The sequence below is a fragment of the Motacilla alba genome, chromosome 20 (genome assembly GCF_015832195.1).
Source record: "Motacilla alba alba isolate MOTALB_02 chromosome 20, Motacilla_alba_V1.0_pri, whole genome shotgun sequence".
NCBI lineage: Eukaryota > Metazoa > Chordata > Aves > Passeriformes > Motacillidae > Motacilla > Motacilla alba.
In genome coordinates, this window is record NC_052035.1 from 3124660 (window position 1) to 3152159 (window position 27500).

At 50.6% G+C, this 27500-nt stretch overlaps 1 protein-coding gene across 1 annotated transcript in view; it reads right to left on the reverse strand.

Annotated features, from left to right (window-relative positions):
- The window catches only part of TOX2 (TOX high mobility group box family member 2), a 153981-nt gene that overhangs the window by 5489 nt on the left and 120992 nt on the right, over positions 1–27500 (reverse strand). Inside the window, exons 4-8 of the mRNA XM_038158573.1 lie at positions 19464–19703; positions 14932–15159; positions 5524–5604; positions 2828–3235; positions 2046–2176 (exon numbers count right to left, since the gene is read on the reverse strand). Coding sequence (XP_038014501.1) covers positions 2046–2176; positions 2828–3235; positions 5524–5604; positions 14932–15159; positions 19464–19703 — 1088 coding nt within the window. The remainder of the gene's footprint in view (positions 1–2045; positions 2177–2827; positions 3236–5523; positions 5605–14931; positions 15160–19463; positions 19704–27500) is intronic.

Consider the following 27500-nt stretch of genomic DNA (forward strand, 5'->3'; position numbering starts at 1 on the left):
ACAATCCAGCTTTGGGCACTGTCTGCCAGCAGCTGCTGTGCCCTTAGTCACAGGAGATGGCTCCTTCCTCAGCAGACACTATGAAATTTTCAGTGCACTAAGCACTTTCTGCAGGACTGATCTCTATCCATCTGAGTTCCTTGCTATTATCTACTCTAATAATTATCTGGAAGTCTCTGCATAATCTGTCTGGTTTTAGAATGACTTATTTTTTTCCAGGAAGCTTCGATAAACCCATGAAATTTGATATTTCTGCTGTGACAAAGGCATGAAATGCATGAGCTTTGATCATGAATTGCATGGGCCCTCTGCTTACAGAGTGGCACTCCAGCCAGATGTCACAGAGCTTGTTTTAGCAACACAGAACTCAGTGCCCACTGCTTTGGGAACATTTCACCTGTTTCTGGAGTGCCCTGGGCTTTCTGTGTGGGACCCAGGCAGTGGGATTTGCAGAGGGAATAAAATGTTTTCCCAGCTGATCCCTTAAGAAGTGATGCTTATTTGTAGGGGAGTTCGTTCCTGGGATCTGCCCAGCACCTCTGGAAATCGGGATCCATGTGCCACAGCCCCCCAAGCACCTTCAGCAGTTTGCCCACCACACGTGAAGTGACTTTTACAATCAGGTCCTGGTCATGTTCCTTCTTCCAGGCTGGCTGCAGAGACTTCAGGAATGAGCACGCGAAGGTCAGACCTATCCATGTCCCTGAGCCCCCAGGGCAGGCAGACAGAGGGATATTGTAATGGATCAGGCAGTTATTTATTGCCCTGGAAGAAATAAATGTCTGTACACTCTGTGCCCAGCCCAGCAGAGTGAGTGCTCTGCTGGCACAGACAGGAGCCGTGCTCTGAAAAGCCTGGGAGCTGGTTATTATTTCTGGTGAAAGCATCGTGTTCCAGCACTTGAGGGAAATCAATACTCCAACCATACCCAGCCTCATTCCCAGCCTGCTCCCACAGAGAACCCCAGGAATGTTCTAGAGAGCACAAGAGAGCCTCCAAACCATTGCAGCTGAGCCAAGAGCAGTGGGCTAGGCAGAGGCTGGAAATGACTTCCACACACGCCCCATTCTCAGCTTTAAGACTACCTTGATGTTTTCATTTACTGGGGATTCCCAGCAGCATTAAAGGGACCTTCACGCTGGCACACTCATGTCAGAGCTTGTAGGGAGGGCATAAGGGGAAGATGTGTGCAGATGTCAGTGGGGCTCTCCTGTGTGCTGCAGGGGGATGGAGCATTGTGTGGCTCGGGAGGATTGAGGATTTGTACACCAGCCCCAGCAATGGTAAGGGTCCTGCTGGCAGAGACAATTACGGGAGGATGTGGCCTCAGTGATAAGAGCAATTGCTTTAGGAACAGAAGAACATTGCTTATCACAGAACCACAGAAGAGTCTGGGTTGGAAGGGGACTTACAGCCCGTCTCAATCCATCCCCTGCCATGCACAGGGACACTTTCCACTGTCCCAGGCTGCTCCAAGCCCCATCCAGCCTGGCCTTGGTCACTTCCAGGGATCCAGGGGCAGCCACAGCTGCTCTGGGCACCCTGTGCCAGGGCCTGCCCACCCTCACAGGGAAGAATTTCTTCCTCACATATGATCTAGATTTCTTCTCTTTCAGTTTAAAGCCATTCCCCCTTGTTCTATAATTATCTGCCTTGGCAATTAGTTGTTCTCTAAGTTTCTATTAAGACTCTTTAAGCACTGGAAGGACACATTGAGGCCTGCCCTTATGGACATGGCTGCTTTCAAACCTCCAGGAACTCTGCTGGGGGGACTGCTCCAGAAAGAAATGTGTCTAACCCTCCCATGGAATGGAAATAAATAAAAAAGGGAAAAAAAAGAGACAACTTTTCATATCCAATGAAGAATTTATCCATGATTTTTAAGCTACCTGCTTCCATAGCATCACTTCAGTGAACCTACAGGCATGAGGGAGCCTTGAGCTTCCCTGAGCACAACTGGCCTTACATTTTAGGGCAGGCAGTGAGCTGTTGGGCACTGTCACAGCCCAGATGTGCACTAGCAAAGAGCTGCTTTGTCTACTGGCCTGCAGTGGTTGACCCCACACTCCCTGCTGGGGTAATCGTTGTCCCACTCAGTGCTTCCTGGGGGGTTTGATGCACCAGGAGAACGGGGTCCAACACTGTTCTGAAACTCAGGTGAAATATGGGAGAAGTCCTGCAGGGTGGAGAGGAAAAGGAGGGTTACTGGGGCATACAAAGCAGGAGAACTATGGATTTAATGATAGTGCATAATCATATTTACAGGCATTGTCCCCAAAACCTGTCAGTTCAGAGCACGGGAGGAGCCCCAGGGACAGAGGGAGGTCCAAGCTCAGACATGGCATCAGTGCAGCAGCACATTTGACATCCCTTTTCCCTGCTCTTTTTGTCAGGACCCCCCTCCTCGGGGCTGTGTACCCTCCACAGCCACAAAAGCCTTTGGGTTTTTTGCAGTCTGGTCACCAAAGCAGTGTCCAGAGCAGTGCTGAGTTCCCCACCCCAGTGCTCAGGAACAAGGGCAGCCACACAAGCAACACTGTCCCCACGAGCTGCCACCACTGGCAATTCTGCAAGGACACTGAGGGGCTGCTCCAGCTGAAAGCTGATCGGTTTTCCCCATTTTTTGGGGTGGGTTTAATTAAATTTATATCCCGAGAGCCCAAGCTGGGGCTGTCCCCTCCTGTCAGGAGCTGTGCAGAGCCACAAGGTCCCCCTGAGCCTCCTTTTCTCCAGGCTGAGCCCCTTTCCAGCTCCCTCAGCCCCTCCTGGTGCTCCATTCCCTCCCTTGGGGACACCAGCCCAGCCCCAGAGAGCCCCGAGCACTGACCTGCTGGCCGGGCGGCGAGGCGTTGATGGGGGGCTGTACCTGTAGTGCCATGGGGGGGGACAGGAGGGGCTGCTGGGGGACCTGCTGCATGCTGAGGGGCTGGGGCAGGAGCGAGCTCTGCGGGTGGTGCAAGGACAGCTGCTGGTGGAGCGGGGGGCTGATCTGGAAGGAGGGCGGGGGGGAGGCACTGATGCTGGGCAGCAGGGGCTTGGAGGGCAGGCTCCGCGACAGCCCCGCGTGCGGGTGGCCGCGGTAGCTCTGCAGCTCCGACGGGGACAGGAAGGAGCCCAGGCCGGGGTAGGGAGAGGATGCCTGCGGAGGCATGGGGTACATGGGCTGCTTGGGGGGGATCATCTTGGAAGGGGGGGTGCTCTGGGTGCTTTTCGTCTCCCCCTGGTCGGCAGAGCTCTGTGGGGAAACAGAGTGGGAGGAGGTGAGGAAGGGAAAGAGGAAACATCGATATGCATCCCGAGATATCCATCAGTGCAGAGAGCCCCCCACGGATCCTGCTCCTCTCCCACCTGCCCCGTGTACTGCCAGCCCTGCAGCAGCTGGGTGCCCACAGACTGGGTGCAGCATCCAGAGCTGGAAAACTAAAGCCCAGCAACTCAACTGTGCCTTTGGCAGAGCCTGGAACATCAGGGGGAATGAACCTGATGCCTCAGGTTTTAGCTTTCATATTTTTCAGATCCTGTGCTGCTTTAGTGTGTGGGTCGGGGCTTCATATGAGGGGATGGTGAGCTCTCTGCACAGAGCAGGGAGACAAAACAATTCCCTCTCCAGCTGGGCACCAAGGACAAATGATCCAAAGCTCAGCCCAAGAGCACAAACAGCGTGGGCTGGAGAGAGAAAAACAAGCAGGATGGGAGTGCCTGGGCTGGAGCTGGAATGGGACAATGAACTGCAAGGTGCAAATGGAGCAGAACTGATCCAAGGGAGAGACCCCGTGAGCGCTCGTGCATTTTGGGACCATTTTGGTTCATCTTGGGTGCAGCCCTGGCTGGGCTCTTGTGCTGCCCAAGGTGGATCCACTGAGGGCTTTTAATAAATCTCTGCTTTATTCTTTAGCTCTGTCCAGCCTCTGTTCTAGGGCAGCCTTCACCAGGCATCAAACCAGTGCAGAGGCAAACTACCCACCAGCAGCTCACTGCTTTGGGTGGCTGACAAACCCATCCTGCTTCCAGCAGAATACAAATGGGTCTGTGAACCCTCTGCTTTCCCCATCCTGTGCATCCCTGCAGCCCTAGTGGGTCTATAATGCACAGGACAATCGTGGCATCATTTTGGCAGGAAGGAGAGAAGGACAAGGGGAAATTTTCTGGGTTGGACAATGAGGGTTTTGTCCTGTGATGGGCCCTGTGGTGATAGTCCTGATCCTTTCTCACCCAGCAGTCAAGACCACACTGTGTTGCTGTGCTCAAAACAAAGTTTTGCAGGAGAGCAAACTGGAGAAATTGAGAAAAAACCCAAAGCCATGGAGCACACACCTCCATAACTGCCATGCCTTCCACAACTCCTGCCCTACACTGCTGAGAGGCACGTTCAAGACCAGACCCTCAGAGGCTTCCAGAGGAACCAACAAGAGTTTTAAATCCTCAACAAGCCCTTCCCATCCCCTTTTTCTGTCCTTGCTGCTGTTCTGTTGAGAAGTTGGCAGCTCCTGGTCTGCACAGGGGCTCTGAGACTTTCCAGCTCCCCATCTCCACACGGATGCTGCAGGTCAGGGGTGGTTTGGGAGATCACTTCATTTCCAAGGCAGCTGAATGTGGTGATTAGGCTCTGAGGATGTGGTGTGCTAGCAAGGAGTAGCTTTGAAGGGGGACCACTCACTACCCAAGGGCACCATTACCCCTGAGCCAGGAAGATTTTGAGCTCCACAGGAGCTCCCCCAAACTCCCAGGCAGCAAATGCTGTGTCCCCTCTCTGGAGGAGTGGAGGAGGGCAAGCTGGGAGGTCCCTTGGGATGGGCACCCACATCTAGGAGACTGGGCCCATCACTGCTCCCCAGGGTGGTCTTGCAGCACTGAGAGCTCCTGTCTGAGCCTGAAGTGCCCTGAAATGTCTCTGTTAGGCACTGGAATGGGCTCTCTGGGTTTGGCCTGGCTGCAGTGTGGTAAGCACCCACGTGTCCACATCTCATCAACCCATAATTATGGGGTTTATAAACTCCATAAAACTCTGTAAAAATTCCCTAAAACTCCCTAAAAATCTGGTCTAGGCTGAGCATGCACAGGAGAAGCAACACCTGGGGTCCTGATCAGGTGGGACAGCCCAAGAGGATGGAGCAGGGTGCAGCAGCATGCTGGTAGCAGTGAGCCCAGTGCTGGGCGTCCCCTTCCCCTGGGCCAGTCCCTGGTGCCACCTTGTCCTCCTGACCCCTTTGCTGCACTCACACCCCAAAAGCAGGCAAGGAACAGTGGGGACAAGCAGCAGGGACCCCTTCACCCCACACAGGGACACTGATGAAACCCTCCTGCTGCTGATCCCATCCAAAGCTGGGTCTCACTGCAGGGCTCTAAAGGCAATGACAGCCCAGCTCCTGCCCTAACCATGCCACAGAGCCCCTCTTTCAGCCCCTTGGGAAGGTGCTAGTGCTGGCATCAGCTCTGATATCACAATTACACAGCATTTCTGATAGATGTGCTCCTCCCTGGAGGCTCTTGTGAGCTGTAACCTGTCTGTGAGCGTGGCTGTACCTTGGAGACGAGGCTGGCCCGGTACGCGGCCAGGGCTTTCAGGTACTCCTTCTTGGCAGCTTCTGTTTTCCTCTTGTATGCCTGAAAGGACCAAGGGATGGAAGATCATTAGTAGAGGGAACAGGGGGCTGCTCAGTGGGAGCCCCCTTCAGTGGGGCTGGGTGCATGGAAAACTCAGTTCTGCTGCAGGGGAATTTACACCAAACCAAGAAAATGAAGCCCCTGGATTGGACCATGCTGGGATTTTTGATCTGATCCTGTGCTGGGATCTCTGGTCAGAGTGGTCTGTGTGTTTAGACAGGTATGTGTAAGAGACACAGTCTGATTTTGTCAGGTGAACACAGTGAAATCCCTTCCTAACAGGAAGCAGAGTAAAGAGTGATCCAGGCTCTTGGAAGAGCAAGACAAAAGCCCAAATCCTCAAATGACAGGACTATCTTTAAAGTCCCTTCCAACTCAATCCGTTCTATGATTCTGTGATGATGACTAGCTTAAAAACATGTGAGACAGTCAGAATTCCTAAATTATCCATTTGTTTTCTTGGCTTTCCCAATATGAATCTTTTAATGCTTAGAACCCCAGCTCTCCCCTGCAGTCTGGACAGCTGGGAACTGCTCTCTGATCTTACAAAAACTGAGATTTTTGCCTCGTGTTATGACTTGGAGATCTGGAGCTTGCAGGGAAGCAGCAAGTACCAGGAGAGTTCACTTCCCTAAGAAAAAAATAAAAGATTTGGAGGAGTGAATTATGGTTTATTTTTCCATCTTTGCCCATAATGAGAGATGCCTCAGGATCATGTCAGTGCTGCTCCCCTTCCTGCCTGGATCCTGGTCCTCCACATGGAGGGGAAGACCTTCAATAAATAATGGTGTGATCCAATCTGCCCCCAGCAGTGAGTCCCCATGGGATTACACAGATTAAACTGAGTAAAGGAGTATTTTAAAACAGAATAAAAATTTCAGGATAAAGGCAGGAACTCCCAGGAAAATACCCACCAACCCTCTTCTCCACAGGAAACCCAAAGCCTTCCTCAAGTGATGCACTGAAAGTTGATTTCAATTAGAACAGATTTGCATGTATTTAATTCAGCTTTAAAACCAGCAACAGCTTTCAGCAGTTGAAATGCTGAAGCCTGGTGGGCACATTCTCTGCCCAGGATGATTTAGGTTGGATATTGGGAAAGATTTCTCCATGGAAAAGGTTGCCCAGCCCTGGAGCAGGCTGCCCAGAGAAGCGGTGGAGCCACCATTCCTGGAGGTGTGTAAAAGACCTATGGCTGTGGCACTGGGGGACGTGGTAGCCATGGCAGTGCTGGGCTGACAGTTGGACAGGATGATCCTGAAGGTATTTTCCAACCAAAACAATCCCACAATTCTATGATTTAGCTTATTTCCCCTGCAAATTTCCATGGCCATGGCAGACTCCTGCCCAACACTGACCTCTGAAGGGAGAGTAACCTTCCAGCAGTTGAACTGAATGCGAGTTTAAAATCAGTACAGATAAATTCTATTAAAAATGGATTGAAAGCCTTATTTTCATTGCTAAATCACAGTGAGTCCTGTAATGAAACGTTTTGACTCGACACACTGGAGGTCTCAGACGGCAATTTTCTGAAATGGAGCATTTCTCTACGTTTGTCTTTGGCTTTATGGCATTCAGGAAATATTACATTTGCTCCATTCAGAACAAAATTACTTTTCAAAATGTCAGCCTGAAGAAGAGTTTGCCTGTGAAAAGTAACTATTTCTTCAAACAGTATCAGTTCCCTTAATAAAAGCTATTACCTTTCTCTACAATCTCCAGATCTTTTATTATAGAATCAAAGAGTGCTTTGGGTTGGAAGGGACCTTAAAGCTCCTCCAGTTCCATCCCCCTGCCATGGGCAGGGACACCTTCCACTGGAGGAGGTTTGTGCCCATCACAGCACCACAGAATTTGTTGTGTTCAGCAGCAGATCTGGTGGCTGCTCTTAAATGTGGTACCTGATGCCCTCACAGCAATGAAATAGGAATTCCTGTATCTCAGTGTTTAAGAGTGGCCACAGCTGGATGCTGCCCTATGGAGAACATTTTAAATTATTTTTCCTCTATAACAGCAAAATACAAGAGTAGTTTTGATTTTTTTTTTTCTTTCTCCCTGGGATGGTGGGAAAACAAAGTATTCAGAGCTATGTAGAGATAAATTTAATTATTGCAAGACTTGCCTGGAGCAAAACCTGCAATTTCTGGACAGTGAAAGGACAGGTAAATGAGACTTCCTAAAACTAAATGCAAATAAATAAATAGCCAATAAAGTCTGTGCCTATCTTCATCCCCATCACTTGCTTTTCCTGCGAAACTCTTTTTTTCATGCCACTCTTCATCTGTTCTTGTCTCTTTTAGAGCTCTTGTATTGGGATGTGCTGCTGGGTGGGGTCTGGTGCAGGACTGGGCAGGGGCAGCCAGTGGCTCATTCTGCTGAGGGGACGGGGGACTGCTCCAGGCAGGAGCCTCTGTGCTCCCTGGGCCAGCCCTGGCTCAAGCCTGGCCACCAGCAGGGCTGCCAAGGAGGCTGATGGGGTGAGCTCAGGGACTGTGCTCTCTGATGTTTCTCTGGTGAGCTGGAAGTTCTGGAAGATTCCTGGTGGATTATCTGGGTTTTAATCATAGAATCCCAGAATGGTTTGAGTTGAAGGCACCGTTTTGATCCACCCCTGGGCAGGGACACCTTCCACTATCCCAGGCTGCTCCAAGCCCTGTCCAGCCTGGCCTTGGACACTTCCAGGGATCCAGGGACAGCCACAGCTGCTCTGGGTGACCTGTGCCACCACCCTCATTGCAAAGAACCATCCCTAAGGGTCTCCTGTTGGGAATTTTGCAGTCCTGCCCTGCACCTACACAGGGCTCCATCAAGGACACTGAGCTGCCTGTCCCCAGGGAATCACCACGGATCTGAACAAAGCTCCTCACAAATCCTCTGTGTAAAGGCAGCTCTAGTGCAGCATTTATAACCTTTACAATTTCAATTTAAACATTGACAAAACCACGTTACTTTCTAATTAAATCCCATTTTCTCCCAGGGATTTTAATTTTGAAGTAATTTATCAGATTTAAGGATCCTCAAAACATTTTGCATGTTTTTCCTCCTAACCTGCCATGCCCACTGATTTATTTTCCTTATTCATTAGCAGGAGGATTCATTAGTCATTAAATGAGTGGGTGGGTTGGAGGGAGGGGGGGAGGAAATAAAAATGGTTAGTGATTATGAAAACAAAAAAATCAGAGCTGTGTGAAGCATATGTCGGGATCGTAATCCTGACACCTCTGTGTCTCAGCAAAGCAGCCAGTAATTGTAGCATAATGAAATGTTCTTGTTTGATAACAAGTTAATTAGAGAAGACAATTATTGCAAACCCCGCTGACGCCCACGAGCGGTTCCGTGTCGCGCAGGCCCTGAGTGACAGCTGGAGCTGTTCTCTGTAACCTCTGCATGCCAGCCCTCCTGCTCCAGCAGGAATCCTGCTTCCCAAGCCTGGGGAACGAGGGCAGGAGCTCAAACTCTACCCCAAAAAAATGAGGGGTGCACTGACCCCAAGTGGGAAGGTCTCTGCTGCAATCCCAGGTGGAGTTTGGGGCGTTTTGCTTCATAAAAAAGTTAGAACGTCAGGAGAGGAGAGATGGGAAGTGCAGGAAAGGTGTCCAGGAGGAAAGCTGGGGGGGAAGACCAAGAGGAGCCACCATGATGTAGGAAAGGAGGCAGGGGGTGATGCTCTGCATGTAGGAAAAGAGGCAAAATAGGCTTAAATTGCACCAAGGGAAATGTTGGGTAAGCACTGGGAAGCCTTGGGAGCAGTAAGGATAATTAAGCACGGGAAGACATTGCCTGGGGAGATGTGTAATCTCCATCGCTGAGGGTTTAAGAACAGATTAGGAACACATCCATCAGGAATGGCTTAAGTAGAGATGATCCTGACTTCAGGCATCAGTATGGTCTGGTTGACCTCTTAAGTCTCTCCTTGCCCTTCTTTCTATGATTCCTCAACTGGTTTTTTTCTTCTCCCTAATGTGTAAATTTGATTTTTATTCTGCTTGTAAGTCTGCAGGGTTTTTCTTGTAACTATTATACACTTTCCTGCAAGATATGTCTTCAGATCACCATAACTTATGGCTTATTCACAAGATGTCTCAAAGCCACGTGTTCTCCCTGCCACATTCCCCTTTCTCTCCACACACCACTGGAAAGGCAAATAGGGAACGTGGACAGGTCGTCCTTATTCCTTCCCAGATCCTCCTTTGCTCCTTGCATCCCATTTTGTATGCCTTTCAAGCCTTATTCTGTCCCTCCCACCATTACAACCAACTAACCGAAGCTACAGTTCCAGAATAAAACCTGTGGTCTGGATTGTATGTCTTGAGGTCAACATCCCTGAGGGCACCTCCAGGGAAGACTCTGGCTGTGGGAACTATTTGCATGGTTTCAGGAGAGCTCCTGCTTCATCCTGGTGGAGACACAGAGCTGTGAAGCAATTCCTTTGGAGAATGAATGGAAGAGCCTGCAATGAAGCAGGAATTGCCATTGGTGAAAGCATCCTGAGAGGTTCCTGCTCTCCACTGCCTTGACTTCATGGGGTGGGAGTTAACCCTCGCTCCATACGAGGGCACAAGCTTATTGCCAGGACAATCCACTGAAGATTCCAAAAGGAACAGGAGTTTGACAAACCCAAACCCTAACCTCCAATGGAAACCACACACCATTCACCTTCCAAACCACTGATCTTGCTCTCCAAGAAGGACAGTAACAGTCGTGGAGCTGTTAAAAGCAGATCTGACCTTTCCCATCCTCCCCCATCGTTATCCTGCTCTCCACCAGACCTCTCTTGAAGCTCTGTTTGGGATTGGTGCTTTGATCCCTCTCTGGTGCATGGCTTTCCTCGATGCCCAGAAGATGCTGAAACCTCCTTCCAGGCCAGGGCAACTGCCTGGACCCTTCCAGCCCTCACTGCCAGGGCTTTGGGGCTGCAGGAGGAAAGTGCAGCCTGCTGTGGCTCTGGTGCTGACAGCTCGGTGCAAAGCTGGAACTGGGCAGTTTGTAGCATGGCTGTTCCTGTGGGATCTCTCCCTCTGGTGGCTCTTCCACAAAACAGCTCTACAGCTGGCCCACAACACCCCTGTCCCACCACACACCCTGCAGTGTCCTGTCAGCAGCTGATGGACCAGGCTCAATGAGCAGATGGATCTGATTAAATGGGTGATCTATTACTTTCTGCTAAGCAGGCAATTCTTCTGCTGGGTAATTTACCCCTGGAGTGTGACTTGATCCCTGGAGCTGTGTTTTTCTCCAGGCTGTACATTTGTGTCAGAAAATCCCATTTGTGCTTGGCCATGGAGTCACCCAGCATTACTGAACTGGTCCTGGTGAAGCACGAGCAAGAACTCACCTCTGGTACCTTTGTGTCCCAGACTCAAGAACTCAACTGAAAATGCTGGGTTTGCCCAATCTCTGCTCATTTCAGCTGGGAAGCTCTGGGTTAGCCCGGGGATCACCCAGCAGATTGCTTGGGAGCTCCTTGGTTCCTCTGCTCTCAGCTCCCAGGGCCTATGGAAACACCTGCCCAGGGCTTTGACTTTGTGGCTGGATTTGCTGACAAAATGAAGCTGGTCCCAGAGATTCCTGCAGCTGCCACCTTGCATTGATCTCTGTGGTCTCCACCATTGCTTGGCTCCAATCCAACCTCCTCTTCACCAAAGTACCACCGGGAACAGGAGGTGCTCGGAGAGGGAAGAACAGAAATGGGCAGAGGAGAGTGAATCCAGCAACTTCCCCGGAGAGTCTCCAGGCTTATCACCCCCAGGAAATCCCCCTGAGGGAGGCCAGTCACCAGGGCTGCTGTCACCTGCTCTTGAGCAGATCTGGCCCATGGTGACAGAGGAGGGCTGTGGGTGGCACAGGCTGGGACCGGGCTGTCCATGCCAGGGGAAAATCCTCCTAGGGAATTAGCAGAGCTCGCTCCAATCTAGCACTCAATTTCTTTTAATTTCTGTCAAATCAGGCAGCCCTTTTAAACCTTGCTGGGGAGCTCTGCTTGAGATCTGCTAATGGAGAAACTCCCACTGAGGGACGGGATTCTGGAGCTGGGACCCGGAGCTGCTGGCGGATTCCTCTGACAGGTACCCCATTGGATGCTAATGGCTGAATTAGCATTTCACTCTGCAGCAAAGTCGGAGCTATCTCTACAGGAACAGCTGCTAAACTATTTGCAAAGTTCAAAGAGGATGTATTCATATTTTTTTTTCCTCGAGTCACATTCTTCAGATTCCCGTGTAAGCTCCTTAGCAAGGGCCACGGCAGCTGTTGAAGAATGAAGATTACAACGTTTTCTAACACAGCGTTGGGGATATTTAAGGTATTGTTATTTATTCCTATTCTACAGCCACACTGGAAGGGGTTAAAATGGGGAAGAAAATGGTGCTTTGCCGAACAGGTGTCCTTGAGCAGTACCCAAGGACACGGAGATTGCTAATCCTGTATTCCACAGCATGATCAAATCACCAGGCAACAGATATAAATAAAAAAAGGCAGGAAATAAGGAAATTTAGATACAAGTGTGTCAGAGGGAAAATGAAGATTCATTGTGAAGAGGCTGAGAAGAGAAGAAGAAGAAGGAACAAAATGACAAAGCCACAAATGATAAACCAGTAAGAACAAAAGAAAGGGGGGAGAAAAAAGCCTCTCTGTGAAATGCATGTCTGTGACAGCAGCAGCCAAATCAAAGATGCTGCTAGATTATATGGTTTCTTGCATAATATGCATTCTGGTTCCCTCTCTGTGTTTGTCTTTCAGCTGGTACACAGGGAAAAAAACCCATATCTGAAATGGGACGTGAGCAACCTTTATTTTCCTTGTTTCATCAGGAGGAGAAAGCAAATTTGCTTTGTGGGAGCAGCAGCACCTGCTCAATGGCAAATAAATAGCTCCAGCTTTGATATTACAGTGCATATAATCATTAGCAGCACAAATGGCAGAGGATTAACCCCCTGTGTGCTGGCCAGGACTACCTGGCAAAGGGCTGGCATGTCCCTGCTGCCAGCAGAAACGCTCCAGGAGGTGTCTGTGGAGAGGGGCCGGGGCTCTGAAGGGGGCACAGGAGCACCCTTCCCTGTCTGGCATGGCTACAAGCCACCAGCACTGGGCTTCCCTCAGCCCTTTGGCCCTGGCACGGGGGCCAGCCCAGCTCTGTGCCCCCCCTGTGTGCAGGATGGAGCTGGGGCAGGGATGGACACGGGGCAGGCACAGCAGGAACGTGTCAGGGGCTGCTCACACATGGGAGGAATCACAAAATGCCCTGGGTTTGGGGACCAGCTCCCCTGGAACCCCCTCCCTGCTGCTTTCCCACAAGGTGGGAACTAAAACACCCCCAGGACTGGGCCCCTGTTGGGCCCACTGGAGGGCACAGGATAAGGTTTGTAAATCTCTGAAGAGAAACTCCAGGGATGTAAAGAACTGCTTAGTAACACCTTGGGCTGGGCTCTGCACCTCTGGGGATCCACGTGTGGGATCAGCTCCAGAGCAGACCCTGCAGCCCCTTCTCAAGTCAGAAAGTGGAGAAGTGTTCTCTAACTAAAACTTTGGTCATAATTTAGCTAAAATACCCAGATTTGGCTCTTGCTTGCCTGCTGTGCCACCTCTGTGTTGGCTTTTCCCCAGGTTGTTCTCTGCACTGCTTTCTGCAGCGAGGAGAAGAAGCCACAGCTGTCCACAAAGCTAAAAGCAGGGTCCTTGATGAAACACTTCCCTTCTCCAGCTTTTCCACCCCTTCCCAGAGCACAATCCTGCCTGCTGAAGGGCTGGTGCAGCCATGTGGCAGGCTGGACCCCCAGGTTGCAGCAGGATTTTGGCCAGTGATGCTGGCTGTGCTGCTTGGACACCATCCCCTCTCCAGATGTGCCAGGAGAGCCCTTGGAATGCCTGCTTGCCTTCATCACAGGGAATGTGTGCACCACATCCTGCAGGAAACACCTACAGGACAGCCCAGGCACTTGTTTTCACTTACTAAAGGCATTTTAAAATTTTCTTTTCCTTTTTCCCTTTCCATTGCGTCGCCTCGTGAGTCTAAAAAAAGCTTCACCAGGGTTGTTGGCAGAGGAAAGCAAACAGGGGCTAAATAAACTCTCCTCCAGCCAGACACTTCCAGAGTGAACGTGCCACATCACACAAACCAGCCACAGGCTCCCAGAGCCAAAGAGAAATCGTGTCCCTCCAGCCAGAGTCCCGGGCAGGGAGCGAGCTGCTGTGGGAGGGAAGGATCCAGCTGGAGACAAAGCCAGGAAGTTAATATTTAAGCATTCAGACAAGGAACAAATGACTTAATTAAATCAATTACAGAGGGAGAAATGGAGCCACTTAGAAAGCGTGTGTAAAGAGAGGGGAGGCTGCTGCGAGCTCATGAAAGAGAAGGAGGAGGGAGAGTTAGCAGGGAAGATAAACGGGCTGGGTTAATCCCTGCTGTTAATTAAGAGCTGAGCGTCGGCACTGCGCTGAGTCAGGGTGGCAGCAGCTCTTCCACTCCAGCCGTGCTCGGTGCCCGAGCTGTGGTGATATCTGGGACCAGGCGCAGCAAAGGAGGGGCAGGCTGAGATGCCGGGGGGATGCAAGCAGGAGAAAGAGGTGACACAAAGCTTTTCCACGCTCCTGAACCTCCCACACCCTGAAGCAACAGCAAAAACCAAGCCCTTATCCTGCAGCTTCCCAGGGCTGGGGTCACCCTCCTGACCTTCCTCCCCTCTTCAGATGAGGAAAGGGAGCAGCAAAAGGGCTTTCATCCCTGGAGATCCTCTGCTCTTCCTCCTGACTCAGTGTGGGGTGGAAATCAAGGCTCTTTCCCAGCGGAACTTCCAGTTAAATGGCTTTTCCCCTCCCTGCTGCTCTCTCCCCAGATGAGCTGGGCCTGGAATTCTCCACGTGAAGCAGACGGAAAGTGGCTGACAGCTTTGGGGCAGCAAGGTTTCCTCTGTGAGGCCACTTCAGACATCTCCTTCGGAAGCTTTTAAAGCCTGAACGCTGGGTTTGAAGCCAGCAGCACAGGGAGTTAATAGTGTTTAGCCTGTTGGCTGTCACTCCTTGTAAGTAAATAAGCAAATACAAACCCATCTCCCATCTCAAGCTGTAAAATCCCACGTCAGGGAAAGGCCACTGATGGCTGTGCAGAGTATGAGCTTATCAAGAATAATTAGTTGTCATAAAAATTTGCTCTTCCCCCCACAACAACAACAGCAATTTTGCACAGTGGGCACTTCAGCACTGCTCCTAAAAACAGATTTTTAGCTGCACTTCAGTCTGTGGAAGCCCCTGGCCATGTCCTGAACACTCCTGCACTGTGGAAATACACATTTCAACAGCTGAAGGACAAAAATAAATAACTCAGTAACTCACTTGCTTTTGTTCTTCTCCCAGGCTGTCCCACATGGATGCCACGATTTTGGACACGTCCCCGAAGGTGGCGTTGGGGTTTTGCCCTTTGATGGCTGCTTGTGTATCTCTGAAAAACAGGGCATAGGCTGACACGGGCTTCTGGGGCTCATTTGGGTCCTTCTTCTTCTTCTTCTTTTGGCTTTTGGGCTTTTTGCCCAGGTCTGTTGAGGGTCTTTTCTCTCCAGTAGCCTGCAAAACCAAGAGATGAAGCTTAGCTAAGGTCTGATACCAGCCCCTGCTACAGCTACCGAGCCAAGGAGATGAGAGAGGGAATGGGAAGTGGAGATGTCCCAGTGTGGAGAGGGGGGCAGCAGCTCTGGGGGTCTCTTTGTCCCCCAGGAGCCTCTTGGATCATTGCACAAACTGCTGGTGGGTGGCTGAGCCTGATTTGGTGCCTCCTCTCAGACCAGCTCAAAGCTTGGGTTCATCCCTTTGTCCCTGCTCCAAATGTGGGGCTTTCCAGTCCTCAGTCACTCTCCTTCCCCACCCTCCTCCCCAGTTCACTCACTCCTTGATCCTTTTCTGGAACCTCTCCACATGCCTGGCTTCCCAGCTAGACTGCTTTAGCAGTCCATGACTTTTCCAGGCTTGGCTTCCACATGGTTTCTGATTTCAACCCCACTGAGCCCCCTTTGCATCTGCTCCTGACTCCCCTCACCTCCCCGTTCCAGGAGGGCTCTGAGCACTGACCAAGCAACACCAGCATCACATTAAACATCACACCAGGGCCATCCAAAATTTGCTCCATCCTGCTGACATGTATGCACCCCTATCCAGAAACCTATCCATGAATTGAACTATTTTAATCACACTAATTAAATGCTTTGCCTGTGCTGTTCACTCCCGTGGCTGATCTGGGTGCAGCTGGGTGCCCAGGAGTGGCTGTGTCACACTCAGTGCCCAGGGGGTGTTGGAGCTCAGGGGAGCAGGGCACAGGGAACAGGAGCTGGCCTTTGTGGCTGCTCAGCACGGGATGCTGCCACTGGGCTGGGGAGTGAAACAGCAAGGCTGGAAACAGGGATGCTTCCACTGAAGACAGCATGGAAAGAAGATCCTGCATCAGTCTCCCTTAGGATGCCAGTGTGTTAGGAAAAGGTTCTTGCCCAGAGGGTGCTGGCACTGCCCAGGCTCCCCAGGGAATGGGCACGGCCCCGAGGCTGCCAGAGCTCCAGGAGCGTTGGGACAGCGCTGCCAGGGATGCCCAGGGTGGGGCTGTTGGGGGGTCTGTGCAGGGCTGGGGCTGGGCTGGGTGATCCTGGGGGTCCAATTCATGATATTCCATGATTCTGTGAATACAGGGGACTGCAGAAAACTCCATGGGAGGATGTGCAAAGACCCCTGGAAAACACTTGGATACCCATCAAGGCTCTCAACTGGCACTGACTGTGGCCAGTGAAAGCTCACACTACAGGGAAGCACCATTACCCTTATTTCATAATGAAGGAAAACCTAAATACACCAGATGGCAGAGAATGAAAGCACTGGCTGGATCTCTGCATCCTTGAGGGCAAAGAGCACACCAGCCCCTCCACCTGCAGCCCTGCGCTCAAGGCACTACCATCAGCTGCACAGGCTGCTGAATTACTTGGAAAGACACAGCCCTAAACATCAAGATCTTGTGAAAACAATGCCTCCAGCTGAGCTGGGGACAAACAGCCTCTTCTCCTGATGGATTGGTCAATTTGAGCATGTGCCTTGGCCGTTTTGGTCAATTCGAGCATGTGCCATTGGTCAATTTGAGCATGTGCTTGGCAGTGCCAGGATTTAAGAGGCTTCCCTTCAGCTGGCAGAGGCCAGGCATGGGGAGGAAAAGGGCAGCAGCATTCCTGCTCTCCACTCTGTAGCTCTTGACTGATCATTAATTTCAGTATCAGCGCAGTGACATTTGTCAAACAGACAGTGACCATTAGTGAATAAGCAGAGAGACCACAAAAATTGCATTTAATTTAAAATTGCCCAATTGGGCTTGAATGGGAGGCCTGGAGGTGAAAGGCCAGCTTATTAGGAGGAAAAAAAATGCATGACAGGACTTCAGCCCATTAGGAAGTGAGATGGTATTTTAACTAACTGTGATCCCATTTGACTCAGTGGAGTGCTGTGGGGGACCTGCTCCCACACACCCACTACCAAGCCAAGGAGCTGGAACAGCAGCAGCACAACCCCAGCTGCATTTACAGCTCAGGCAGCACCAAAGAGCACGTGGGGTTTAAGGAAAACAGCAGCAGGGAGCAGAGCAGGATTTGGTATTCACGGGGTTTTCCAGGTGTGACACATGTGGGATGAGACAACAGCCTGGGCTTGGACCTCAGAAGAGTTTTGACCAACCCAAACCATGTTCATGGCTGAAGTCAACCCCTAGTGAGCCAGTGCCTTGCTGCCCCAGAACATCTGCAGCCCCAAGGGTCATCCCCATGGTCAAAGGCACCAGGGAGGCTGGGCAGGGGGATGAAGAGCTTGGCCAGCTGCCCGTGGTGGCCACTGGCATTGGACCTGCCCTGGAGAGGCAGCAGAAGGTCTGTTTGGTGGCAGATGTGCACTGGGGCAATGATGTGATCCCAAAACTTGGTGCCTTCTTAGATGTTGAACCCAGGAAGAGATGAAACCTCATGGACACTGTGATTTTAACAACTATGGAGAGCGGCCACTAACCCAGCTGGACTTGGGGCTGTACCCACCTGTCCCTCCCATTCATGTGCACCCACCCCCCAAGCTGTGAGGCAGGTGGATACACCAGTGAGGCTCAGAGACCTCTGAAATTCAAAAGCTCCCTGGCTCAGAGGACCTGAAGGACCTGCTGGCATCAGATTAATTTCTTTAACCTGCGACCTTCTAGTTCACAAGATTAATTTCTGCTTGTTAGATGTTGTTTTGATGCCTTGGTGCAGAAAAGGCCTCAATGGTCATGTGAAAAAGTGACTGATGGGTGAAGGCAGCAGCTGTGCAGACAGAGAAAGCAAACAGAAACCTGCAGGCCACAGTGTGGGTCTGCTGCTTTCCTCACACTCAGCATCTGCTCCTCCCTCAAGCATCACTCCACCTGCCTGGGGGGTTTACAGAGCAGAACAATGAGAGGGATTGCCTTAAAGATTAGGAAAAATTCTGATCTCTGCAAGGTGTCATTATCTGGACATCTCCAAATTTCCTACCCCATGGGCACCACGGGCTCAAGAAAGCAGAAGATCCAACCCCAAAGCTGTGCCCTGCTCAGGGACTCCTGGGTGGCTGACAGGAAAGCTGGGGGATGCTGATGGAGGCAGGGAAACAGAAGCTGGTGTGTCACTACACTGAAACTCATTTTCTCCTGACGTGAAGGATTTCAGCTCCCAGGTGCACAGAGCCTGGAGCTTTGTGACACAGGCTTTGGGAGATGGCAGGCTGTGGGATCCAGCAGCACAACCCCTCCCACAGTGTTCCCTGAACATGGAATCAGTTTGAAAATTCCATTTGTTTTTAACCTAACGTATCCCTTTTTTGTACAGTTTATCCACTGAAGCTGTGTTTCCACCCGCATGAACACTCTGCTTTGAAATGCCCCAATCTGAAGTGAAATCTGCCAATGGATGAAAAACTATAGGATTGATGGGAATCCATTTTCCTGGATTTCCATGAAGAGGGAAAGGTTTTTGCTCAGTCCTGTCATTTTCCTAGTTTTCCAGCCCATGCACTGCTTGCTGCTCTGGTTATACATTCAAACCCTGTCACAACAGTCTGTTTGGGTGGGACAAGGTTACAATACCAGTGCCTTCAGGAGAAGGTTTTCCATGGAAGGCTTTAATCAAAGTCCCCAGGGAGCCCAGTAATTCACCTGCAGGCACAGAGGCACTGTGATTGCTGCAGTTTGCCCTCAGTAAATAACAGCCACAGATTCCTGGAACATGGCACATGTTGTTTGGCTTTGCTGGTGCATTTGGAGAGAGATGGACAAAAACCAGGATGTGCCCAAACCCCTGGGAATTCCTTGTGTTTGTTGGTGCCACACTCAGCAGCAGTTGTGCTGGCTGTAGAGACCATTTGGGACACTGCTGACTACTTAAAACACCACCTTGGTGAACTATAAGGCAGAAGATTCTTTGAATTCCTGTTTGTTTTCCTTAGCAAGCCATGTCCAATGAGCTCAGTTAAATCCCACCATGAGTTATTTTCCTTCCTTGTTTCAGTCTCCACTACCCACCACCAGATATCTAATTTAGCTCCAAGCATTTGCAGACTCTTAGCCCTGAAGCTGCTCGGCTCATCGTAATCATCATCCCAGGAAATGCTGTGGCCTGATGGAACGGGTAAAACGTGGGGGCAGAAGAACTACTCTGATCTCCAAACCTGCTGTGTGAGTGCCAGCCTGCCATGCTGGACCTCTCCCTAGGCTGGGAACAGTGCCCTCATCCTTGGGAAAGTCTCCCACTATAAATGTCAAAACAAGACCAGAAGTCTGTGGTTTTATTTAGCAGAACTTGCCCCTCCCTGAAAAGCAGCAAACGCGGCGCGGCTGCGCGTACCTTGTAATGCGACTCGGTCTCCTCTTCCTGAGTGGAGCTGGAGGGAGATGGGGTGGCAGACTTGCTTCCTGGGGGCGAGGGGGAGCCGTGGGTGACCCCACTCCGGATGCCCATCTGGGAGATGAGCTGGGACTGGCTGAGGGCACCCATGGGGCCGCCCAGCATGCCAGGCCGGTTGAGCAGCGGCACTTGGCGGTTGGACTCGTAGGACGCGGCGTCTGAGTGCACCATCTCCTGGATCTGAGGGAGGAGGAGATCATTGTCACTACAACATTCATTCATTCATTTATTTGCCATACTGCCAAATCCCTTTAAGGCTGATTTATTGTTTAAATTGTTCTACATGGCTGGGAAAGTCTTCCTTGAGCTGGCTTCCAAACGCGGCGAGAGCTGAGCACTGTGCACCCATTGCTGTGCCCAAGAGCCCGACAGAGAGCTGCAAAATCAGCTCTGTGTGTGTGGCTGTGTGCCCAGAAGGTGCCCCTGACTGCCTCAGGAGCCACTGGTGACTGGTACCTACTAGGGGTCTGAAAAAATGTTCACAAACAAGTGATTTATGGCAAAATGACCAGGAGAAGGAAAGCTCCTCCAAGCCTCATCCAGCCTGGACTTGGACACTGCCAGGGATCCAGGGGCAGCCACAGCTTCTCTGGGCACCCTGTGCCAGGGCCTCAGCACCTTCACAGAGAAGAATTTCTTCCTAATATCTCATCTAAACCTACCCTCCTATAACTTAAAACCATTGTCCCTTGTCTTGTCACTCCAGGCTCTTGTCCGAAGTCCCTCTCCAGCTCTCCTGGAGCCCCTTTAGGCACTGGAAGGAGCTCTAATGTCTCCCCAGAGCCTTCTCCTCTCCAGTTTGAACACCCCCAGCTCTCCCAGCCTGGCTCCAGAGCAGAGGGACTCCAGCCCTGGGAGCATCTTCATGGACTCCTCTGGACTCATTCCAGCAGGTCCAGCCCCTCTACACCAAGAAGCAAATAAGAGATGAGATGAGATGAGATGAGATGAGATGAGATGAGATGAGATGAGATGAGATGAGATGAGATGAGGACAAACCCTGCTGTTTTCTGCATCAAGACCCCATTCCCAGTTTCAATCATTTTCCCCAAAACGCCATTTTCCCCCAGGATCCCTCCTTGCTGGTCTAGTGCCTGGCTCCTGCACAGCCTCATCCAGCCATGGAGTGGGAGGGAGGCAAACCCTATTTGAAACGCTTGCCAGAGTTTTCCCCTTTTACATTAATCTGATTAATGCTAACGCGAGTTTAAAGACCTGAGCTCCTGATCAGCCCACTGAGGTGCAATCCCTCGTTCCCAGGGGAGCTTTGCCAGCAGCACACACAGAAGGAAACCCAGGCAAGACCTGTGAGGCCTCCAAAGGATTCAGAGGACATAAATCTAAACACAAACCCAGATTTACTGCTGCAGGTCAGGAATCAAGAGCTTTACACCACACCTTTACACAGACAGAGTGTTCTGCTCTCCTTTGGACTCTCCAGCAGTAGAGAAGGAGAGTCAGCAGAACAGCTTTCCCTGGATCTGCCCTTTTCCTGTATTAATTGTGAAGTGAAGGGATTGAACTCACAGGGATTAAATATATTCCTGCATTTCAACAGCACGAGTCTGACTGAGGCTGACTTAGGGGCCACACTGAAGGGCCGCCCTTGGCTTTGGTGGTGTCCAGGAGGCAGCAGGGCTGGCTTTGTTTAGAGGCAAAGGGGCACAGAGCTTAGCTATGCTTTGGTTAGGGGCATAGAGATTAACTATGGCAAATTTTGTGTGCACTTAAAACCTTATGATGTGCCCTTGAAACCTTATTATGTGTCTTACTGCAGAGCTCTGGCTGTCCTGGTCATAAAGACATCGAGGATGATGCAGCCATGGAGACAGACACCAGGCTTGGGCAGCACAGGAGGCACCAGAGATGCAATTTTTGCATTTAAACCGAATTTGCAAAAGTCATGGGAATGGTCTGGGTGAGACAGGCAGTGACAGGGACCGTGCAAAGTGGGGACATAGCTCCCATCTGCTGAGCAGCCAGCCATTCCCAAACTCCAGCCAAAAAAACGTACATTTGTCTTGGGTTTTGTCAGTTTAATCCAGACCTTTCATGTTGGAGAAGATCTGCCAGCTGCTAAGGAAAAGAATAATTTATTGTCCTTATTTTAAATTTAAATGAAGGGAAAGTTTAGAAGACGGGTGTTGGAGAAATGGGGCAGGCTATGAGATGTGGCTTAAAAAATTCTAAAATTTAAAATAGCTTGCTCACGTTTCAGCCACAGTAGTCTCCTGAGGAAATACTGTATTAAGACAATTTTTTTTTCAAACTTTTATTATGTGGCCAATGGACCACAACGGCTCTGTTTATCCATTAAATATGTAATCACACATTTTTCTTTACAGTGCATGTTATTTATGCATCAGAGCAGAACAAGTCCAGGAGTGCAATTATGGATATGGGCCACATGCTGTAAATGCCTCTGAAAATTTGTAGGAAAAAAACAGGAACCTGAGCCTGGCTCAGAGAGCCCCTCCAGAAGCCCCATGCTCACAGCAACCCCATCACAGAACCCTTTTAAGTAGCAGAGACACAACATTTTTCCTGGGACATTCTTCTCCAAGGATGCCTTAGCCCAGATGCCTCCTCCCAACATCTTCGCATCATTAAAGGCACCCCATAAGAAGGATGGGGACAGAGCTTTATTCAGGTGGTAGGAGAAGGGAGAATGGTTTTAGACTAAAAGAGGGTTGGTTTAGGTTAGATATAATGTAGGAGTTTTTTACAATGGAGGTGGTGAAACACTGGCACAGATTTTGTAGAGCAGCTGTGGCTGCCCCTGGATCCCTGGCAGTGCCCAAAGCCAGGCTGGACAGAGCTTGGAGAAGCCTGGGACAGTGGAAGGTGTCCCTGCCCACGGCAGGGGGTGGCACTGGATGGGCTTAAAGGTCTCTCCCAACCCAAAGCATTCTACAGTTGTATGATATAAAAGTGGTTTTAGTTGAATATTGTTGGTCCTTGTCTCCCTCTCCCACATCTCCATCTCTTCTCCCCCTCTCCAGGAGGCTCTGCAGGACACGCACAGCTCCTCACATGCACCCTGCAGACCAGGAACTGCCCCCACCATTTCTCTCCACTTCCCTTCATTTATTTATTTATTTATTCTTAATGCAATTTTGGAAGCAGCACGCCAGGCTGCCACCTCCCCATCACTCCTGGTGATGGCTCCTGGTGTCCCCAGGAGTGGTGGAAAAACGACTTGAGTTTTCCAGCTGTGAAAGATCTGGAGTGAAAATGAAGGTGAGTTGTTTGTGTGCAGCACTGCAGCTTCCTAAATAGCATCAAGGGTGAGGATGGCTCTCACTCAATGCAGGGAGCAGTTATTGCTGCCTCTCACAGTGGGATCCTGCTGACACTGAGCTATTTCAGGGGCACCCAAAGCAGGTGATCCCTCCCCCAAAAAAGACCCAAGGAAAGAGAGACCCCCAGGAGCAAGATTTTGAGATGATTCCCTGCAGCAAACAGCCTAATTAGGCAAGGAAATGATGAATGAAACTGTGATCATGGCAAACCAAAGTGAAAGGAGGCAATGAATGCTGTGTGAAAGAAAACAACCTGCTCCTGTGGGATGCAGTCCCAGCCCTAGGCTCAGTGGGGCTGTCCCATGCCTTTCCCTGCCCCAGAGCACTCAGGAGACCCACAGATGGAAACACAGGTGGAATTAAATATCCACCAGGAATGTGATCAGCTCCTTCCCCGGGAGCAGAGGCTGTGGGAGGCAGCCCAGATCCCCGTCCATCCCAGGAATTCAGCACTACAAGCTCACCACGAGGTGCTGCAAAAGGCCCAGGATGGCTTTGCAGCCTGTGCTGAAAAGATGTTTTGCATCTCAGAGGAAACCCAGAGTGCAATGTGATGCAGTCATAGCTGAAGTAATTAAGTGCATCTTACTTAGCAGATTCCCAAAGGCTGTGCTAACTCAAAGACAGCTTCTTTTTTCCACAATATTTCAGTTCTTTTAATGAATATGTATATCAGGCCCATAAACGCTCCAGCTAATCCAGAGAAGGGGAGAAGAACAGGCAGACAAACAGCACATGGTCCACCTTCCCTGCTTCTGGGGAGAAGGGGAATTCAGGAGTGACAACTGCCATGAGGAAGAGCCCAGCTGGGGACTGGTGCTCTGCTAACACAGATAATGCTTCAAATATGTCAAGCCCGGTTTCAAGTGAACTGTTCCCCAAAATTCCAATGTAAAAAGCAGCTCTTGGGGGAGAGCACCAGCCAGCAGGGCTCAGGTCCCAGGACCGGGCAGGGATGGCTGTGCCATGGAATGGCCTCCTGCTAAATCCTGAGTCCCAGCTGCAGCCTCGAGGCAGGTCCCACCCCTGAAACCACCTTCTGCCTTTGCTTTCCATGGGGTTCGTCTCCTCCTCTGTGGGAAATGGATTTGTAAAGAATTCTGAAACTTTGATAGAAAGGTTATATAGTATGTATTTGTATGTAAACTTTGAGATAAGAACTGTTAACTTAGAAATATCATAGAATAAGATAGATATTGTTAAAAGAGAAATACAACCAGATATAAATTTTAAAAGATAGTTTTATAAATAAGACTAGATAATTTAGAGAAATATAATTATAAATATAACTTTATATAATTAAAATTATAAAATATAATTATATATTAAAATAACACAAAACATTATAAAATGTTATAAATTTTATAATTATAATTATATATGTATAATATAGTTATACATTTAAATATTATAATATAGTTATAAATTTAAACATTATAATATAGTTATATTGTAGTGGGATTTATAAAGAGTAATTTTAGGTGTTAGATGATCAAAAGATCACAAGCCAAGAAATGCTTATAGTGTATTGTAATTAATAAATAGTTGGTTTCTGATTTTGTGATTTTGAGAATTTTGTGATTGTGTGAATTATAACATCTGTATTGTCTCACCCTTCACATGAGACTGAAAATGGAAGAAAGGTTTTTAAAACACCTCTCAGTTGCCCCATTTTTGGGTCAGAAAAGGGCTTAACCAAACACTCTTCCTCCTCCTCCTCTCACCTTCCTTGGTCTCGGCCACACCCTGAACAAACCCCGTGCTCAGGAGGCAGCAGCACAAACCCAGAGGTTCTGTGTGATTCCCCCGTGCGTGCTCTGCCCTGGGAGCAGCGATGCCCCAGGTGCCCCAGCCCTGCTGCCTGCTGGGCAGCCCTGGGTGATCCTGCCAAGCCACGTGTGCTGTTACCCAAGGAGCAGCAAAAGGAGAAGCCTGTGCCACACAGCACTGCACTGCATCCCCCCGAGATAAAGAGGGGTGTGCAGAAGACAATGGCCAAGGTGAGCGGGAGTGGGCAGCAGGGCAGCCCCGCTGAGGGGCATCACTCCCTGTGCCAGGCTCAGCAGCACCTGGGCACCCCAGGCTTCCCCGTGGAGAAGGAGCTTGGGATGAGGGGGATGAGAGGCTGGGCATGACCTGGGGATGGGCACTGGCAGCCCAGAAATCCAGCCCTGTCCTGGGCTCATCCCCACGACGGCACAGGGGGGGTGCTGCCCCTCTGCCCCGCTCAGGTGAGACCCCACCTGCAGAGCTGCCCCAGCCTGGGGGCTCCCAGCTTCACAAGGATGTGGAGCTGCTGGAGTGAGTCCAGAAGCCACAGAGAAGCTCCAAAGGCTGCAGCACCTGTTATTGAGACAGGCTGGGGCAGCTCACCTGGAAAAGAGAAGGGTCCAGGGAGACCTGAGAGCCCCTTCCAGTGCCTAAAGGAGCTTATAAGATGGAGAGAGGCTTTATAGCAGGGCCTGCTGTGGCACGACACAGGGTGATGGCTTTAAACGAAAAGAGAGATGATTCAGAGTAGATGTATGGAAGAAACTTTTTATGGTGAGGGTATTAAACTGGCACAGGGTGCCCAGAGCAGCTGGGGCTGCCCCTGGATCCCTGGCAGTGCCCAAGGCCAGGTTGGACAGGGCTTGGAGCAGCCTGGGACAGTGGAAGGCGTCCCTGCCATGGCAGGGGGTTGAAATGAGATGTCTTTAAGGTCCCTTCCAGCCCAACTCATTCCATGATTCCATGACTCCCACCCTTCCCGGGGTCAGTTAACACAGGGGGGCTGAGCTGTCAGAGCTTTCCTCACCCAGGGTCTTCCTCTCCAGGCAAGGGAAACAGTTACTGCAGGGGCAGCCACCAGGCTCAGCTTCCCTCTCCTTGGGTTTGTTCCCAAGAACAAGCCATTATAATCACAATCAGCCAGGGAGAGGAATTATCTGCTGAACAGCTTTGAAGCAAAGTTTTCCCAGCAGGCTTTTTCTGTATTGAAGTTTCAATGTAAACGCATCACCATAGCTGAAATACTTAAAGATGATTTACTTAAAAAAGAGAGAGAGCAGGAGAGAGAGGAGCTGATAAGAAAATATATCCCCAATTACCACCCCTCCTCTTCTCGATTTGTAACTGCTCCTAATAAACTTTCATGGTCTGTGTAAAATGCTTTAGTGCAGTGACAAATTTCTGCTGGAATTTGAGATGTCTTGTTCAGAGTAATAGCTATCTCACACAGGTGCCCAGCTGCTATTGTAAAATCAGTAAGCATTTAATTGAAACAAATGACTATAATAATAGTACATTATCCCTGCAGGCTCATAGCCATAACAGTTTTAATTATTGAGTTAAGAGTCAAACTAATTTATCCTTTAAAGTAACAGCCACATCTTTGGTTCCACCGATCATCCTATTATGAACACGAGGGGAACAGTTGGAAAGGATTTAAAAAGGAAGTAATTTATTTTGGAGGAGGTGGGGGGCATTTATCACAGGGCAGAGGATTTCCCTGTGCACTGGCATTCCCAGCTGTGGTTGTCACTTCCCTCCTGGGTGTGTCCAGCTCCCAGAGGGACCAAGCACCCCTCTGCCAGCTCCTGGGCATCTGTACCCCCCACCAGGATGCCATGGGGGGGCTCTGCTGGCCCAGCAGCAGCAGCACAAGAGCCCATGGGAACTGCTGGGGACAGCTTCGGGGGTTTGGGCACACGGAAATTTTTTGGATCTATTTTGAAATTACAGTTTGTCTTCATTGAACACAGTGGGGGGAAAAAAAGGTTTTACAGAGTCAAGCTTGCCAACACGATCTGAAGGAGCATCTCTGAACTCAGAGCCAGGCAGCAAAGAGGAAGAATCCACATCCATGGCTTTAAAAAAGCATTTCTGAGACACAGACATGCCCTGGGGCAGGTTTGAAGGCACAGCTCTCCCCTGCCCTCGGTCTCATGAGCCTCCCTGCCTTTATTACAGTGGCTGCGACAAAGGGGGATCTGAAGCACCTCTGTGAGCCCGTGGGGCACCACACGGGGAGGGGATGGAGAGAGGAGGGCTGCAAAGAGGAGGGGAACTCCTCCCTGTGGGGTTCAGAACTGCCCAGGGGGGTGGATTCACTTGTCACATCCCCCTGTGGCTGATCCCTGGAGCAAGCCCAGAATGAAGCCATGGCCAGCCTGTGCTGCCAGCCCTGGAGCTCACAGCCCAGCCCTGGAGCTCACAGCCCTGCAGCTCACCGCCTAGCCCTGGAGCTCACAGCCCTGGAGCTCACAGCCCATCCCTGAAGCTCACAGCCCATTCCTGGAGCTCACAGCCCAGCCCTGGAGCTCACAGCCCAGCCCTGGAGCTCACAGCCCATTCCTGGAGCTCACAGCCCAACCCTGGAGCTCACAGCCCATTCCTGGAGCTCACAGCCCATCCCTGAAGCTCACAGCCCATCCCTGGAGCTCACAGCCATGGAACTCACAGCCCATTCCTGGAGCTCACAGCCCAGCCATGGAACTCACAGCCCATTCCTGGAGCTCACAGCCCATCCCTGGAGCTCACAGCCCAGCCCTGGGCAGGCTGGAGGGCTCTCAGGGTTCCTCCTTTCCCAGAGCACTTGCAGAGCACCATCCACCCCTTCCTGCCCTGAGAGAGCTCTGCCCTCTCTCCATGTTCCCCACCCTGCTCATTGCTCTGGATGCTTTTTGGACATCTC